Source organism: Primulina tabacum, chromosome 3 (assembly GCF_025594145.1).
Source record: "Primulina tabacum isolate GXHZ01 chromosome 3, ASM2559414v2, whole genome shotgun sequence".
Classification (NCBI taxonomy): Eukaryota; Viridiplantae; Streptophyta; class Magnoliopsida; order Lamiales; family Gesneriaceae; genus Primulina; species Primulina tabacum.
This window is the reverse complement of record NC_134552.1, coordinates 2,592,629-2,606,235: the sequence shown is the minus strand read 5'-3', so window position 1 is coordinate 2,606,235 and position 13,607 is coordinate 2,592,629. Positions and strand designations below refer to the sequence as shown.

Genomic DNA, 13,607 nt, shown 5'->3' with positions numbered 1-13,607 from the left:
TTTGGTCATGCATATATACTACACTTGCCTCTGTACTAGCCTTGAGCTATCATGATTATAAAGAGGCAATTTACAAGGCTTTCGGTAAAATTTTTTCGCTTCCGAATTAGCAAAAAGGCCGGCATATAACTGAAACTCAGAACTTACATAATACAGTTGAAGATATTCCTTTATATGATTCTGGATTGCTCGGCCTATCCATGTTAGCTTCACATGAGAGAGTCCTAAGGGGTGTTCAACCTCATGTAGATTTGGGATGGGAGTGCATAACCACTAGTAACCGGCTTCCGTGGAAAATATCTCAATTTTCATAAATTTATTTGAATTAATTATTTTATTATATTTAATTAAGTTATAATTAATAGTTTCTAGCCATAAAATTGATTTTTTTATAATGTAAGCTTAAAATTTTCTTATATTTATTAAAAACAAAAAATTATATTATTTTGAAATTAAAATCACATTAATATGATAAAATGAGTTGAAAGATAACTATTAGAATCGGAGATTGATTTAGAGTGTATGAATAAATAATCTCAATAATTTGCAAAAATTATTGGTTTGGTTAGCAACACTGAAATGAAATTCTTGTCAATTGAGTTTTCGGTAAATCAACAGTAGAAACTAATAGACCGATTGATTTATTCTAACTGAAGCCCATTGGGCTATTTACTAATTTACTAATTTATTTTAACTGAAGCCCATTGGGCTATTCACGTAGCCTTTTCTAAACATAAAATGGTTATTCGAAGATTTTTTGGGGATTTAGGGCTAAATAATTAAGGTGAACAGCGCGGGAGAAGGACATTAACGGTTGTCAAGTGTTGAACGGTAAGCTTTCCGATTGCTTGTGTGGGGGAAAATCGAAAATGGAAACCCCAATAAGCAGTGAGAGCCCGACGGAAACGAAAAAGTCGAAAGGGAAAACATCCAGAAAGCCCAAAGGCTCCGCCGCCCAAGTTCTCAAACAAAGTTTGTCCTCGCATAAGCTTTTACTTCTATGGCGCTAGTGTTTATTATATTTTTTTTAGTTTCTGAGATTCTATTTTTGTATGTTTTTGTTGGTGATTTTTTGCAGAATCGCCGGCTGAGTTTTTTGCGGATAACAAGAATATTGCTGGGTTTGACAATGTGAGGTTTATGATTGGGATCAACATTCATATATTTTAATTCTATCGAGGATTGCATTTGTGTAATTGTTTTGAAAATTTCTCGTTTTAATTTTGCGGCCTACAATACCTGCTTGAAAAGCTCAACCACTTTTTACGAAGAAATATTAATGTGAATTGTGAAATTTCAAAAGATGTAAATCATCTCTGGTCCATGCACCAGCAAAATCATGGAAAATGGAGGAACATAATCTACATAACTGAAATTGGAAGCTTGGTAGAGTTTAAATTATTCTCTTCTGTATTTTAAGTTTTCCATTTTTTTATATGTATATTTCCTTGTCTCACAGCCAGGAAAATGCTTGTACACTACTGTGAGAGAACTTGTTGAAAATGCACTTGATTCAGCTGAATCAATTGCTGAACTTCCTGTCATAGAGATAACCATGTAAGTGTGACTACATGCGATTCTTGATAGTTCTCGATTTGACTTTCATTGTGGTTGGTGCTAGATATTTAATTGCTTGACTGATCTAGAGAAGAGATCGAAAAAAGAAAGTTCAATTCTATGATTGGTCTTGCCGAGCATGGACGTGTTGATGAAGAGCTATATGATGATTTTGAGACGGAAAAGGCCCGTGAGGTGTGTTTTTGTTTACAGCTAGTTCTCTGCTGCCACACGATTTGATTCCATATTATCTAGTGTGTGAGGATATGTACGCAAATGTTGGTGGTTGGTTGTCTAAGGTTTTTTATTTTCTAATAGAAAAGGCTTGCCAAAGAAGCACGTCTGCAAGAGATCCAGGCAAAGAACGCTTCTCTCGGGAAGAAAGCCAAGGCGCTAGTTGCTGCAAAATCCATAAAGAGCCGCGAGGCATCATATTACAAAGTTTCATGTAAGGTACAATCGGTTATCTTAGAGCAGTATACACAATTCTCTATATAAATGATATTCTGGTTTCATTTTTTCTTTGTTGTAGGATAACGGAAGAGGAATGCCACATGATGATATTCCAAATATGTTTGGACGAGGTGTTGAATCTCATTGCGATTATCTTATTATTTTTATGAGATTTATGAAGCAGCTGTATTGCTTGAAAGTATTTTGTCATGATACTGCAGTTGCTCGAAGTTGGATGCAACCTCGTAAAAATTGCTTCTATTTGTTTTTCCCCCCTTTTCTTTGAGCTTGAGCAGCGTCTTTGCAGTTTTATCTGGAACTAAATACGGTTTAAAACAGACACGCGGAAAGTTTGGACTTGGTGCCAAGATGGTAAGTTTCAATGTATTTTGTTCATGTATGTGTGAATATTTTATTAACACCAACATTAGTCATGTCGTGTATGGTTTTCTTAAGGGCAGCTTAGTACATGAGAATGAGTGGGACTGGATTAGACATTCTCAACTCATTCCATTCTTTGTGCTTGGATTACCATGAGAATCGGCATTCTCTACATTTTGTTAAGTTTACCCATTCTCATTCTCCCAACCTATTTATTTATATATGTTCCTCATTTTTATTTCTTAAAATCTTTATCATTTATTTTTCTTTATTAAGATTAATAATTTAAAATTTTAATAATAAAAGTATTAATATTAATCATTAAAGAGCAATAATAATTATTATTCAAATTTTTTTTGTTAACAATGAATGATAATAAATCTATAATAATGATGATAATATTATTAATAATTATTATTTAATAATATCTATAATAATCATGATATTAAATAATAACAACAATTATAATCAATAATAAAATGAATAACAATATCATTGATTTATTAATAATAAACAACTTTTGAATATGTATTGTTTCAATTTTTTTATTAAATTGTAATTTGATTAATAAAAATAATTTCATTTCATTCATTTTCGATTTCTTTTGGTATCAATCATAGGGATGCAATTTTCGTTCCTACCTTATTCCACCCAACATACTAATCATGACATTAGAGTATTGGAATGCCCATTATACCTTTTGGTATGGCTTCCCCTTGAAAGGTAGAAATTTTAATATAATCATACCAAAACATTATATTTTATTTTTTTCTTACACGTGCAGGCGCTTATTTGGTCCAAGATGAGTACTGGATTGCCTATTGAGATCCGTTCGTCGATGAAGGGGCAAAGTTACTCATCATTTTGCAGATTAGATATTGATATTAATAGGTATTGCCAAATTATGGTTTAGAACATCCCATTTGGATTTTTAGGTTTTTTATTCATAGATTCCATGGAAAACTGATTGTTTTTGAGTAATTAATATATAGGAACATTCCTCACATTCATGTACATAATAAAAAAGAGAACAAGGAAAAATGGCATGGAGCTGAGATCAATATAGTCATTGAAGGGAACTGGACAACATATCGTGTATGAATCCCTTAGTTCGCTGTTAATTTGAATTTTTGAGGATTTTTGTTTGGAACTCCTTTCCTATCCAGCACGTTCCTTATGATTTTATTGTCTCCTTAGTTTATGACTTTCTGTTGTTGTGTCTTCTGTCTACAGTCCAAAATACTGCATTACATGCGACAAATGGCTGTCATCACTCCTTATGCGGAGTTTCTCTTCAAGTTTTTGTCAGAAGTACCAGAGTACTCTCTTTCTCGCTGTTGATCAGCCTCTCTTGAGCTTCCTTCTGTTGTATTTAAAACCAAGTGATAAATTTTTTGTTTTCTTCGAAGTAAAAATGTCACTGTCAGATTTGCTAGGAGGACAGATATAATGCCTCCAGCTCCTCTTGAAACCAAGTATCATCCGTCAGCAGTAGATTTGCTTTTGATTAAACGACTTATTGCGGAAACATCAAAGCCTAAACTTTTGCAATTTCTTCAGCAAGAATTTGTGAATGTTAAGAAGTCCTATGCTGACCGATTAATTGGTGAGTGATCATTTATTTGAGACAATCCTAGAGCCACTAGACTGAGCTCTTTCTACGTTAATATCATTTTGCCATTGGGTATGAAGTTAGCCAGATGGCCCCAGGGTTTGAAGTGAGCTAGATGCATGCGCATTGTACGCTATTTTTTGTTGCTAATTGACACAGGATCGTATTTTCACATTTAGGGGAAATGGGTCCCGATTTTAACCCAAGTATGCTGGTTAAATCTCTGACCTCACAGCAAATTGTTCGTATTCATCAGTTGTTCCGTCAAGCGAAGTTTGATGATCCCAGTGGTGATGTAAGTTATTATATTGGTGTTTTCTCCCCTTGTATCAATTTCCTTCATTATAAAACCTATTGCAATATTTTTTTATCGTCATGGGATTTCGGAGTTTATTCTTGTTTCATGTGTTCATTCTGCTCTATGCCTTTTAACGATTTAGCTTCTTGTATTAATTTTGAGTTACCTGCAGTGTCTTAGTCCTGCTGGAGAATACAATCTCCGTTTGGGAATTATAAAGGAATTGCATCCAGATATGGTTGCAACTTATTCAGGAAGGTACAGTGAATTATTAGCCTCCTGGCAGAGACGGAGCCAAGGGGGGTGGGTGCGACCGCCCCCCTCATTTTTTTTAATTTCGTTGATTAGAGGTCTAAAATTAATTATATTTTTTTCACCTTCATGGCTTCACTCCTAATATATGTTCTTGCCCTCCCTAAAATTTTAAATAATTTTTTTGCCCACCCAACCTCCATTTCTGGCTCTGTCCCTGCCTCCTAGAATTATACGATATATTCCTTCCTTAGAAGAAAATTATTTATATTAGGAAAGAGAATTAAAATCATCAGATGTCTCGTGCAGCGCTCAAGTGTTCGAAGGCCACCCTTTCATTGTGGAGGCTGGAATTAGTTTGGGTGGAAAAGATGTTAAACAGGTGAGTTTTAGCTATGCTCTAGGCTCCTTAAATTCATTCAGTATTCTTGCTAATAGAAGAGCTGTCGTTTGTTCAGGGGTTCTATTTCACTGACAATTCTAAGTTGAAAAAATCAGTATTTAGTCACAAAATAATCGAACAGTGTTTAAAATTCTCGTACTGCTGCTTATTTTGTTTTCTGACTTTTGTACGTCATATATTGGGTGAACTTCTAGGGCCTAAACATTTTCCGATTTGCTAACCGAATTCCACTTCTGTTCGAGCAAGGGGCTGATGTTGTCACGAGGACTGCTATTAAGAGAATCAAGTGAGTGTTGCATGCTATTTCATCAATTTTTTTAAACATCGGTGAACAGTGATGTTGGCCAGGTCAATGTAGTGTCCAGTATTTTCTACATGCAGCTGCGTAAAGTTTCTCTAGTTCATTTTCCTTGGTAAAACAATATTTCCGTGCATTCTTTGTTTTGGTGATGGTAGTCATTCTTTATTTTTATCACAATTTTCTAACACCAAGTTGCGCACATATAAGTAAATAAGAAGCTTGTTACCTAGTCCTAAAATTCCTGTCCATTTTTCAGTTGGAACAGTTACAAGATCAACCAAGCACAAGATAAGATCGGGGTCTTTGTGAGCATTGTAAGCACCAAGATTCCTTTCAAAGGAACCGGAAAGGAGTACATCGGTGATGACATTAATGAAATTGCTTCTGCCGTCAAGGTATGGACACATCGGATTTTATTTCTCTATGTAAGAAAACATCTGTTAACTGGAAAATGTTGAATCTCCAGATAGCTATTCAGCAATGCTGTGCACAGCTGAAATCTAAAATAGTTAAAAGAATTCAAGCTCGTGAGCAGCAGGAGAGAAAACGAAGTTTGAGCAAGTCGGTTTTCCTCTCATTATGTGTGTAATAAAAGCTAAGTGAAGAAAACTTTGATCTCATAGTTCTACCAATTTTCAGGTACATTCCAAATGCCACGGGTGCTATATATGAAATTTTAAAAGAAATGTCTAGCTCTCATGCTTCAAAGAAGAGACGTTCTGAAGACAAGGATGCAGAATTACTTAGACAAGTTTCAGCTAAATTAGTAACCGAAGAGACGTTGCGGGAGAAGCTCACTCGACATGTGGAACAGGTGAGACTTTCTCGTTTCCATGTCGAAAATTTTGGTCCACCTGTTAATACATTGGCAGACACGATGCAGTTTTCCTACATGAAACCCGCATTTGCTGCATGTCACTGTCGATTCTTTCACTATGCTTTGTGAAAACACAGTCTTCTCTCCTTATTTTGTTGATCCATAATTTTTATTTTTCGACTGCTTCTCAGATTTCCTCTTATCCCCTATATCGTGTATAAACTTACTGATTTTTCAGGTTGACTATGAGATGGCTTTGGAGTATGCAACACAGACGGGGGTGAATGAGGAACCCAGAGACGACATTTATATACAACCCTTGAAAACCGAATGCAATTTCACTGATTTTTACAGCCCTGTATTTGTCTTCAGGCTCATTCATTAGGTACACTCCGATATCTGAATTTGTCATTGTGTGTTTTGTTTCCTTGCAGAATGAATTTGGTGTTTTGCAAAAAGAAATGTACTTATGCATGAGCTCATAAAGGATGATTTAGGAATCATGTAGACTGAAAAGATGTTCTTCTTGAGCAGTAATTGATCATGTTAGATTGTGTTGTATACAGTGACGTATTAAGAACTGAAATCTATCGCTTGACCTGTATTTGATTTTAAAATTTTGAATTGTAGACGATGATAAATATCTGCAATTTCGACACTCTTGTTTTCTCAAGGATCATATTCATTATGCCATTGCTTGTCATGTCTTGTTTCCCCGTCAATATTGATTCTGCAATAGTTTTCTTGATTCTTTTTGGTCAAAACCAAATTTGAATTGGATTGATACACTTTCGACAACCTTTCTATTAGATTTTATTCTTCAACCAATGTGACAAATCCTATTTCTAGTCACTAGACTGATGACACCATCCATTGGAGAGAAATAAATAACTATAAAAAAATCGCATGTAATCAAAATGAAAATAGTCTCATCTCCATAATTATATAATTTCAGCTGACACCATTTTTGCTCACATCGATTTTATTAACATAAATTCGAGATTGAGATGTGCTCATGCCAGTTAATTTTTTTAGTTATAATTATTCAGTGTATTTTAGTTAAAATGCACATGACCCCCAATATTTTTGCATTGTTTATTTGAACCTATTGGAAACAATTTTGCCTTGGCCAAATCAAAATATGATATTTCACAATATTATATATATTTGTGTGCACAGAAAATTGTTGCGCAGGAGCTGTAAAAGGGTGAAAGTTTCCATAATTTTGTCCCATTTACATCCGCAGTAAATAAATAAATTCTTTTTAATTAAATGGTTGAAAGGACATTGTCGTTAACTTGTATCGAGAAAACTTGCAAGTTAACAGCTAGTCTTTGGATAAAATAACAAGGCCTCTTTTTTTTTTAAAAAACAAAAAACTATGGTGGAGACTTGAGAGAAGATACGCTTAGTAATTAATTAGGTTGGACAGAGAACTTAATACACAAATGTGATATTAAAAAATTAATGACATTTTATAGAATAACTTATAAATCTATATTATATTATTAAGTTTGAGACACTTAAAATAACTAATTTTTAATATCATGGTCTGTTTAATAATTATAAATGTTAATGTAGTGATAAAACTTTAATGTAAGTTACATGTAGTTTGTAAATATAATTTTGTTTCCTAAGCATCAGTTGTAAGTTCAATCCTATTTTGATCATTTTTTTCTTTCTTTTTTATATTTATTTTTAATCTATATAACAAAATTATAGTGTAGTCCTTCATTATTTCTTGTAATTATATTTTGATCCTCATTTAATTATATAAATCAAAATTAATTAAAAAAAATATTGTACAAACACACAATGCGTACATCAGTGCACTAGTTATATATTAAGCTGTAATAGATATCTACTCATTTCGTGCAAAATATCATTAGCACATTTAAAATAAAAGTAGATAGATAAAAAGAAAATTCAGCCAATATCAACTATTGTTTCTCAATTAAAAATAATTTCAAAAACTAACAAATTATAACTTAAATTTATGATGGCTCATACATAAACCTATAGCAATGAAGCTCACGCATTAGAAGTGTGAGAAACAACATTTCGATTGAATAGTTTCGATTCGGTTTTTTAACCATGCATTTTTCATATTAAACTAGATAAAACATACACACCAAAAAATGTTAAATCAATTCATGATAACAAAAATAATTTGTTTTCGTTCATGTGTTTCCTTTAATTCTCTAATTCGGTTTCTTAGTTTCTGTGGTTTGATGAATGAATTATAACTAACGATCGAATCGGGATCTACATCGCTTGATCATAGAAGTCAGATTATCCACAAACTTTGAACGATTTCGTGCCTGGGACGACCACACACATTTTTGTGCAAACAGATTTTGGAACGTCCAGTGGGACCATGCCGTCAAGAAAGCGAGGAAACAATGAAGATGATGAAAGGATGCTGCAAAGTCCAATAGAATTATGAACAATTGGAAGAGAATGCACGCAGTGAATACTTGGAAAGAATGACCTAGGATGCCTCTAAAACTTTCAATCACCGATAGAGTAAAGGGATTCCCCAACCCTAAGGATCGGCATGTGTAAAGAGATGAGACTGAATCTACTGGAGGATTAGTCTGAAAGATTGCGCAAAAGTTCAAGAAGCATGTAGCGAAAGACGTGAATATGCATATTGTGAGCCATAAGGTTCCAATGAATCTCGTGACGTCTATGGAGAGAGGTATATATGTATTGAACTCAAAGAGAAGACTAATGCCTTGGCCAATGTCTTTGTCACTACTATGACAGACTTCAGGAAATAGATGAGAGAATGGAGGATTCCGTCAAAAGATGAAAAAAACCTTGTGAGTCTGAAATCAAGCAGCCAATGGATCAAAGCCAAGGATTAGAAAGTTTTCAAGTAGGTGAAGTTTGTCGTTTGGTTGTACCACCGGTTCTTTTCTCCAGTACTCCACGGCACCTGAGAGAAGGATAAGATAACAACAGAAAGAAAAAACAGGTTGCATAATGGAGGAAAACATCTTGTGATGCAGACTTGTAAGGTTACCAATTCATGTTCTCAGTTAAGAGCTGATGAAGGTCTTACCAGTCGAGGAGTGTTTACAAAGAACACAAAAGAGCATGCTCGGGGGCACAATTCACCTCACATCCCATTGGATCAGCACAATCAAGCAATGGATTAAAAAGAAAGAAGTATGTGAACGTGAATTTCAATGATATGCATACTTTGATTAATGAAAAAAAGATGAGCAGAAAAATGTAGATCCAAGGAATAAGTTTAAAGAATGTTGGGTATCCCTTAACACTATTTATGAAGTGAAAAAATAGGGTGAATGAAAGTTTCAGTACGAGGAATGATCATTACGATATGGGGATGATACGTAGCAGATCAGAGAATTCAAGGTATATTGGAGAATCCATGATCAAAAGGTCGGTGAACAAGGATCGTCATCTTCTAAGAATGTAATACAAGAAAAGATTAACACAAGAGTCCTAAAGTTTTCTAACAGAAAAGACACTACGACAATGGATGAGGATCATTTTCCCCTAGTCACAACTAATAATGTGAATAACGCTGATTTGCAGGTTTTAATCAATAAAATGACTACGAATACAGTTTATTGTGTGATGTGGATAGCTAGGGGAAAAATAGAAGAAAATGATATGTTGATTAATCAAGGAAAAAAATGAAGAAAAATCTGAAGAGAGTTATAAAATGGTATTGGATTCCCAACGAAATGATATTTGATATAGAAAACTAGTGCCAAAAGGTGAAGAACAAGAATTCCATAACGAAGTGTTGGGTACCCAAGAACATGATTTTTTAGGTGAATGGAAGATACAAAGGATTTTTAAGTACAAAGAATCATTTTTATGGTAGAGTTAATCATTTTTATGATAGATGGAATGCAGTTTATTATAAGGAGAATTCGATATATGGTAGAAATTCATGGTCACAAAGCTAAGGAAACAAGAATATCATCGAAGATCATCAACCACAAAATCAATGAGCCAAGAATACTCTGGGGGATAAAAACTTGGAAAGCCGATGATTGTAGATTATGGTGGAGGATTATTGGCCTCAAAGTTAAGAAACCAACAGTACCTCTAGTCATCATCCTTCAAAGGTTAAGGGAATCAGCTTAGGTTGAAGAATAAATCTCAATATGGAAAATATCTACGATATAGGTTGGGAGATCAGAAGCTTTTCTAAAGTTAGCACTCAAGGGATTAATCATCTTCTTACTCAAATGATCAAATCAAGGAGCATGAAATTCGTAATTCTTTATAAATCAATGAAAAAAGAAGTGAAAGGAACATTATAAATTTCCAATATCATTCACTAAAATTCAAAGGAAAAGGTTTTTGCTGCATAAAGTAGGAAAAATTGAGGAAGAAAAGTGCATAATTAGAGAAGTGAGACCGATGATGATAAAAAGGTTATTGAACAAAATAATGAGGATGATGAACATTACTTGAGGAAAAAGTTTTCATGAAATGAGAAGAATAAATTTTTGAGTTGGACAAATCGAGATATCAATAGAAGATTCTCAACTGCAAAGTAAGGGGACTCGAGATATAATGAGGAATATTTAGCCTGAGGGCCGATGAATCAATATTATCCTTGAGGATCTCCTTATTTAAGGCCAAAAGATTTTGGCCATCCTAGGGATGATCACCAACCACAAGTGTAGCATCCATCCTATGGAAGAAATAAATAAAGGAAATGGTCGAGAAAAAGTTCAAGGATCATTGAGCTAAAAAAAATCTTGATAGCCAACTATCCAACTTGATGGGATGAAGCGCAAGTGTAAAGTGATTTGTGAGTCTTGTGGTAACTACTATTTGATATCGTTTAATACATGGAACTAGATTAATATCACAATCAGTAGGCATGTGAGCATTTTTGTTTGGAAAAAAATGTTGCTAAATATGGTTATTTAGTCAATTTCATGTGTGGATAATATCGTGGCCAAATTATGAAGTTAAATTCTTTGGTTTGTGTGTTTTATTTTTGAATTTATTGTGTTTGATTGAGGTGGCTATGTATTAGATGCATTATAACATTTGAAATGTGGTTTGCATGTCATAAGTTTAAACTGATGATACTATATCAACTTGAAGATATCTTCATGATTTTGTTGTGGTTTAAACGTGGGGATGAAAAAGTCTGATGGTTCCTGATGTTTGAATTTTTGATCGGAGAAAATATGAGGTTTTACTGTTGGTCAATATTGTATTAAGTAGGCTGCACAACCACATTTATTAGTCCTGTTCTTTTTGGTGAATAAAAGTTGATATTGTATCAACAAAGTCTGTAAGAATATAGAGAATATGCTTGATTGGTCATTGCCTACAAAATTTACTTGTAAATAACGATGGAGCATGTGTGAGTAAATAAAAATTGGTTGATCATACAATTTGTTATTTTTACTGAATCTTGAGGGTGTATTTGCGGATTTATTGGGTTTTATTAGCCAAATTAGTGATAAAAACGAGTGTTGGTTGATGCAATATGTAAAACATCGGTAAATATTGTTAAATAATGTTGTGTGAGATTGATGGTTTGTTGGGAAAATTATAAGTTTGAATTAGATGGGAAAATGAAAGATTGTGTATTAGCATAACTTTTCCTATTCTATATTTTTAATTATTCTCATGTGTGGAATTGCGTGGGTACGTGCTCAGTCACTAGCAAAGGTTCTATCTAGGATTGATAATTTTCTTTGAAATTGACCGGTGACACTCCTATGAGACAAGATTATTCATTTTCAATGGCTTTTAAGGGACTTTTTCCTACATTGGTCTTTGAAGTTCTCAAATTCTCAGACTTTCTCCAACTAACATTCATGTATAATAAATGATAACCAGTTGAGAAATTAATGGAGTGGTGATCAACAAAATTATAAATGCTCAAATAATAATGCAACATAATAAAGTGAAAGAAGAACATCTAAAAAGTAGAATGTAGGGTGGCAGTGGATGAGCCAGAAATATGACTCTACCCGAGCTAGAATTTTAAACTCTAGAATCTTTCAATATTTTAAATTGATCTACCGGAGCTAATATCATATTATTCCAAAGTTTACGTATAAATTTTTAACACAAGCCATGTAAGTATACTTTGGATTCAGTGGGAAACCAACGTTGACCAACGACATTACCACGATCTACGACCAATGATCGGGGAAAATGGGCCAGACTACTTGGAAAAAAAGGCGAACAAAAACCGAAAGATCATAAGGAGAACCTCTCTCAACAACTTCATCAACAATCAATTCAAAATTACAACAAAAAGCTTATGCAAATAATTAACTCTAGCTTATTTTAATTTGCTCAATCATAGCTTACCGTTTTTAATTTCAACATATTCCTTCTGTTAGTTGTAAAGATATTGAATCAATTCATGACAACATAATTAATTTGTTGTCATTTATTGGTTTCCCTTTAATTCTTTGATTAAATTTCTTTGTTTACATGGTTTACCCAGAAAATTATAACTACTTATCAAATCGTAATTCACATCGTTTGATCATAAAAGTCAGATTATCTATAACTTTGACATGATTTTGTTTATGGTGTGGCATGGCATGCAAACACTAATAATAGAAGATTTTTTTATGATGACTTCAATAAATATATTTAAAAATGAGTAAATATATTATTAGACATGTTTCATCAATGGAAATGTCAAAGATTTATATCACAAAATTAATTAAATTCGTGAGATGGTAACTTTTGTTTAAAAATATGCAAAAACTTGTGTGAGACGGTCTCACGGGTCGTATTTTGTGATACAGATATCTTATTTGAGTCATTCATGAAAAATTATTACTTTTTATGCTAAGAATATTTCTTTTTATTGTGAATATCAGTAGGGTTGAGCCATCTCACAGATAAAGATCTGTGAAACCGTCTTACAAAAGACTTATTCTTAAAAATAATAGCCTACGATACTATTTTTAAAAAATTATCAAATTTTTTATTCAACGATAAAATATAATTTTCAAACAAGTTTCTAGATATCCTGTTTGGTCTGCCGTGATATGATTATGGCATCTACCACAAGAAGTTTTTGTTTTTAAAGAAAATTATTGAGCCGTCAAAACCAATAAAGCATTTCTATTATTTGTAACGCCCCCATAGAATTAAACCGTTAATCGCTGCCACCTTAATCCAAAAAATCCAAATTTTTTTCTTGCCGAATCAATCATTTTTTTTGGCTTTATTAATTTAGTGTGGTCAAAAAATAATCTAAAAAAGCACATAAACAGAATATCTCCCAACAACAGACATGGGCTATGTGAAATTATCGGATTCACCAATGATGAAAATTTTAACAGTTTCTAACATCGTGTCATTTCTCCATCTACCGTAACCAGTTTTTCTTGAAAATATTCTACCAAAATTTTGAATATATTACAAAATTTCACAGGAAAAAGTAGAAAATGACTAAAAATTTACAAAACAGTTTCCCAATTTTCGACACTTTAACATACTTTGCAAGTTTACTATATCTATAAACTTTCACGATTTTACGAAATCGAAATT

General features: G+C 33.2%; 1 protein-coding gene across 6 annotated transcripts; it reads left to right on the top strand.

Annotated features, from left to right (window-relative positions):
• The first annotated feature begins 749 nt into the window (after positions 1-749).
• On the top strand, positions 750-6,753 carry LOC142539290 (DNA topoisomerase 6 subunit B). 6 transcript variants are annotated; one of them, XM_075644646.1, is made up of 19 exons: positions 750-972; positions 1,079-1,131; positions 1,460-1,557; positions 1,647-1,752; positions 1,876-2,010; positions 2,090-2,141; positions 2,318-2,382; positions 3,176-3,282; positions 3,384-3,486; positions 3,625-3,710; positions 3,801-3,997; positions 4,183-4,298; positions 4,474-4,559; positions 4,863-4,935; positions 5,151-5,242; positions 5,514-5,652; positions 5,724-5,818; positions 5,897-6,071; positions 6,313-6,753. In XM_075644646.1, exons 1-19 carry the CDS (start codon positions 870-872, stop codon positions 6,457-6,459), a joined length of 2,028 nt encoding a protein of 675 aa, XP_075500761.1. In that variant the 5' UTR covers positions 750-869; the 3' UTR covers positions 6,460-6,753. The 6 variants fall into 6 exon arrangements, with proteins under 6 accessions (XP_075500761.1, XP_075500765.1, XP_075500762.1 ...); XM_075644650.1 differs by lacking the exon at positions 750-972 and having other exon boundaries at positions 1,073-1,131; positions 1,652-1,752; positions 1,881-2,010; XM_075644647.1 differs by lacking the exon at positions 750-972 and having other exon boundaries at positions 1,073-1,131; positions 1,652-1,752.
• Positions 6,754-13,607: the final 6,854 nt, after the last annotated feature.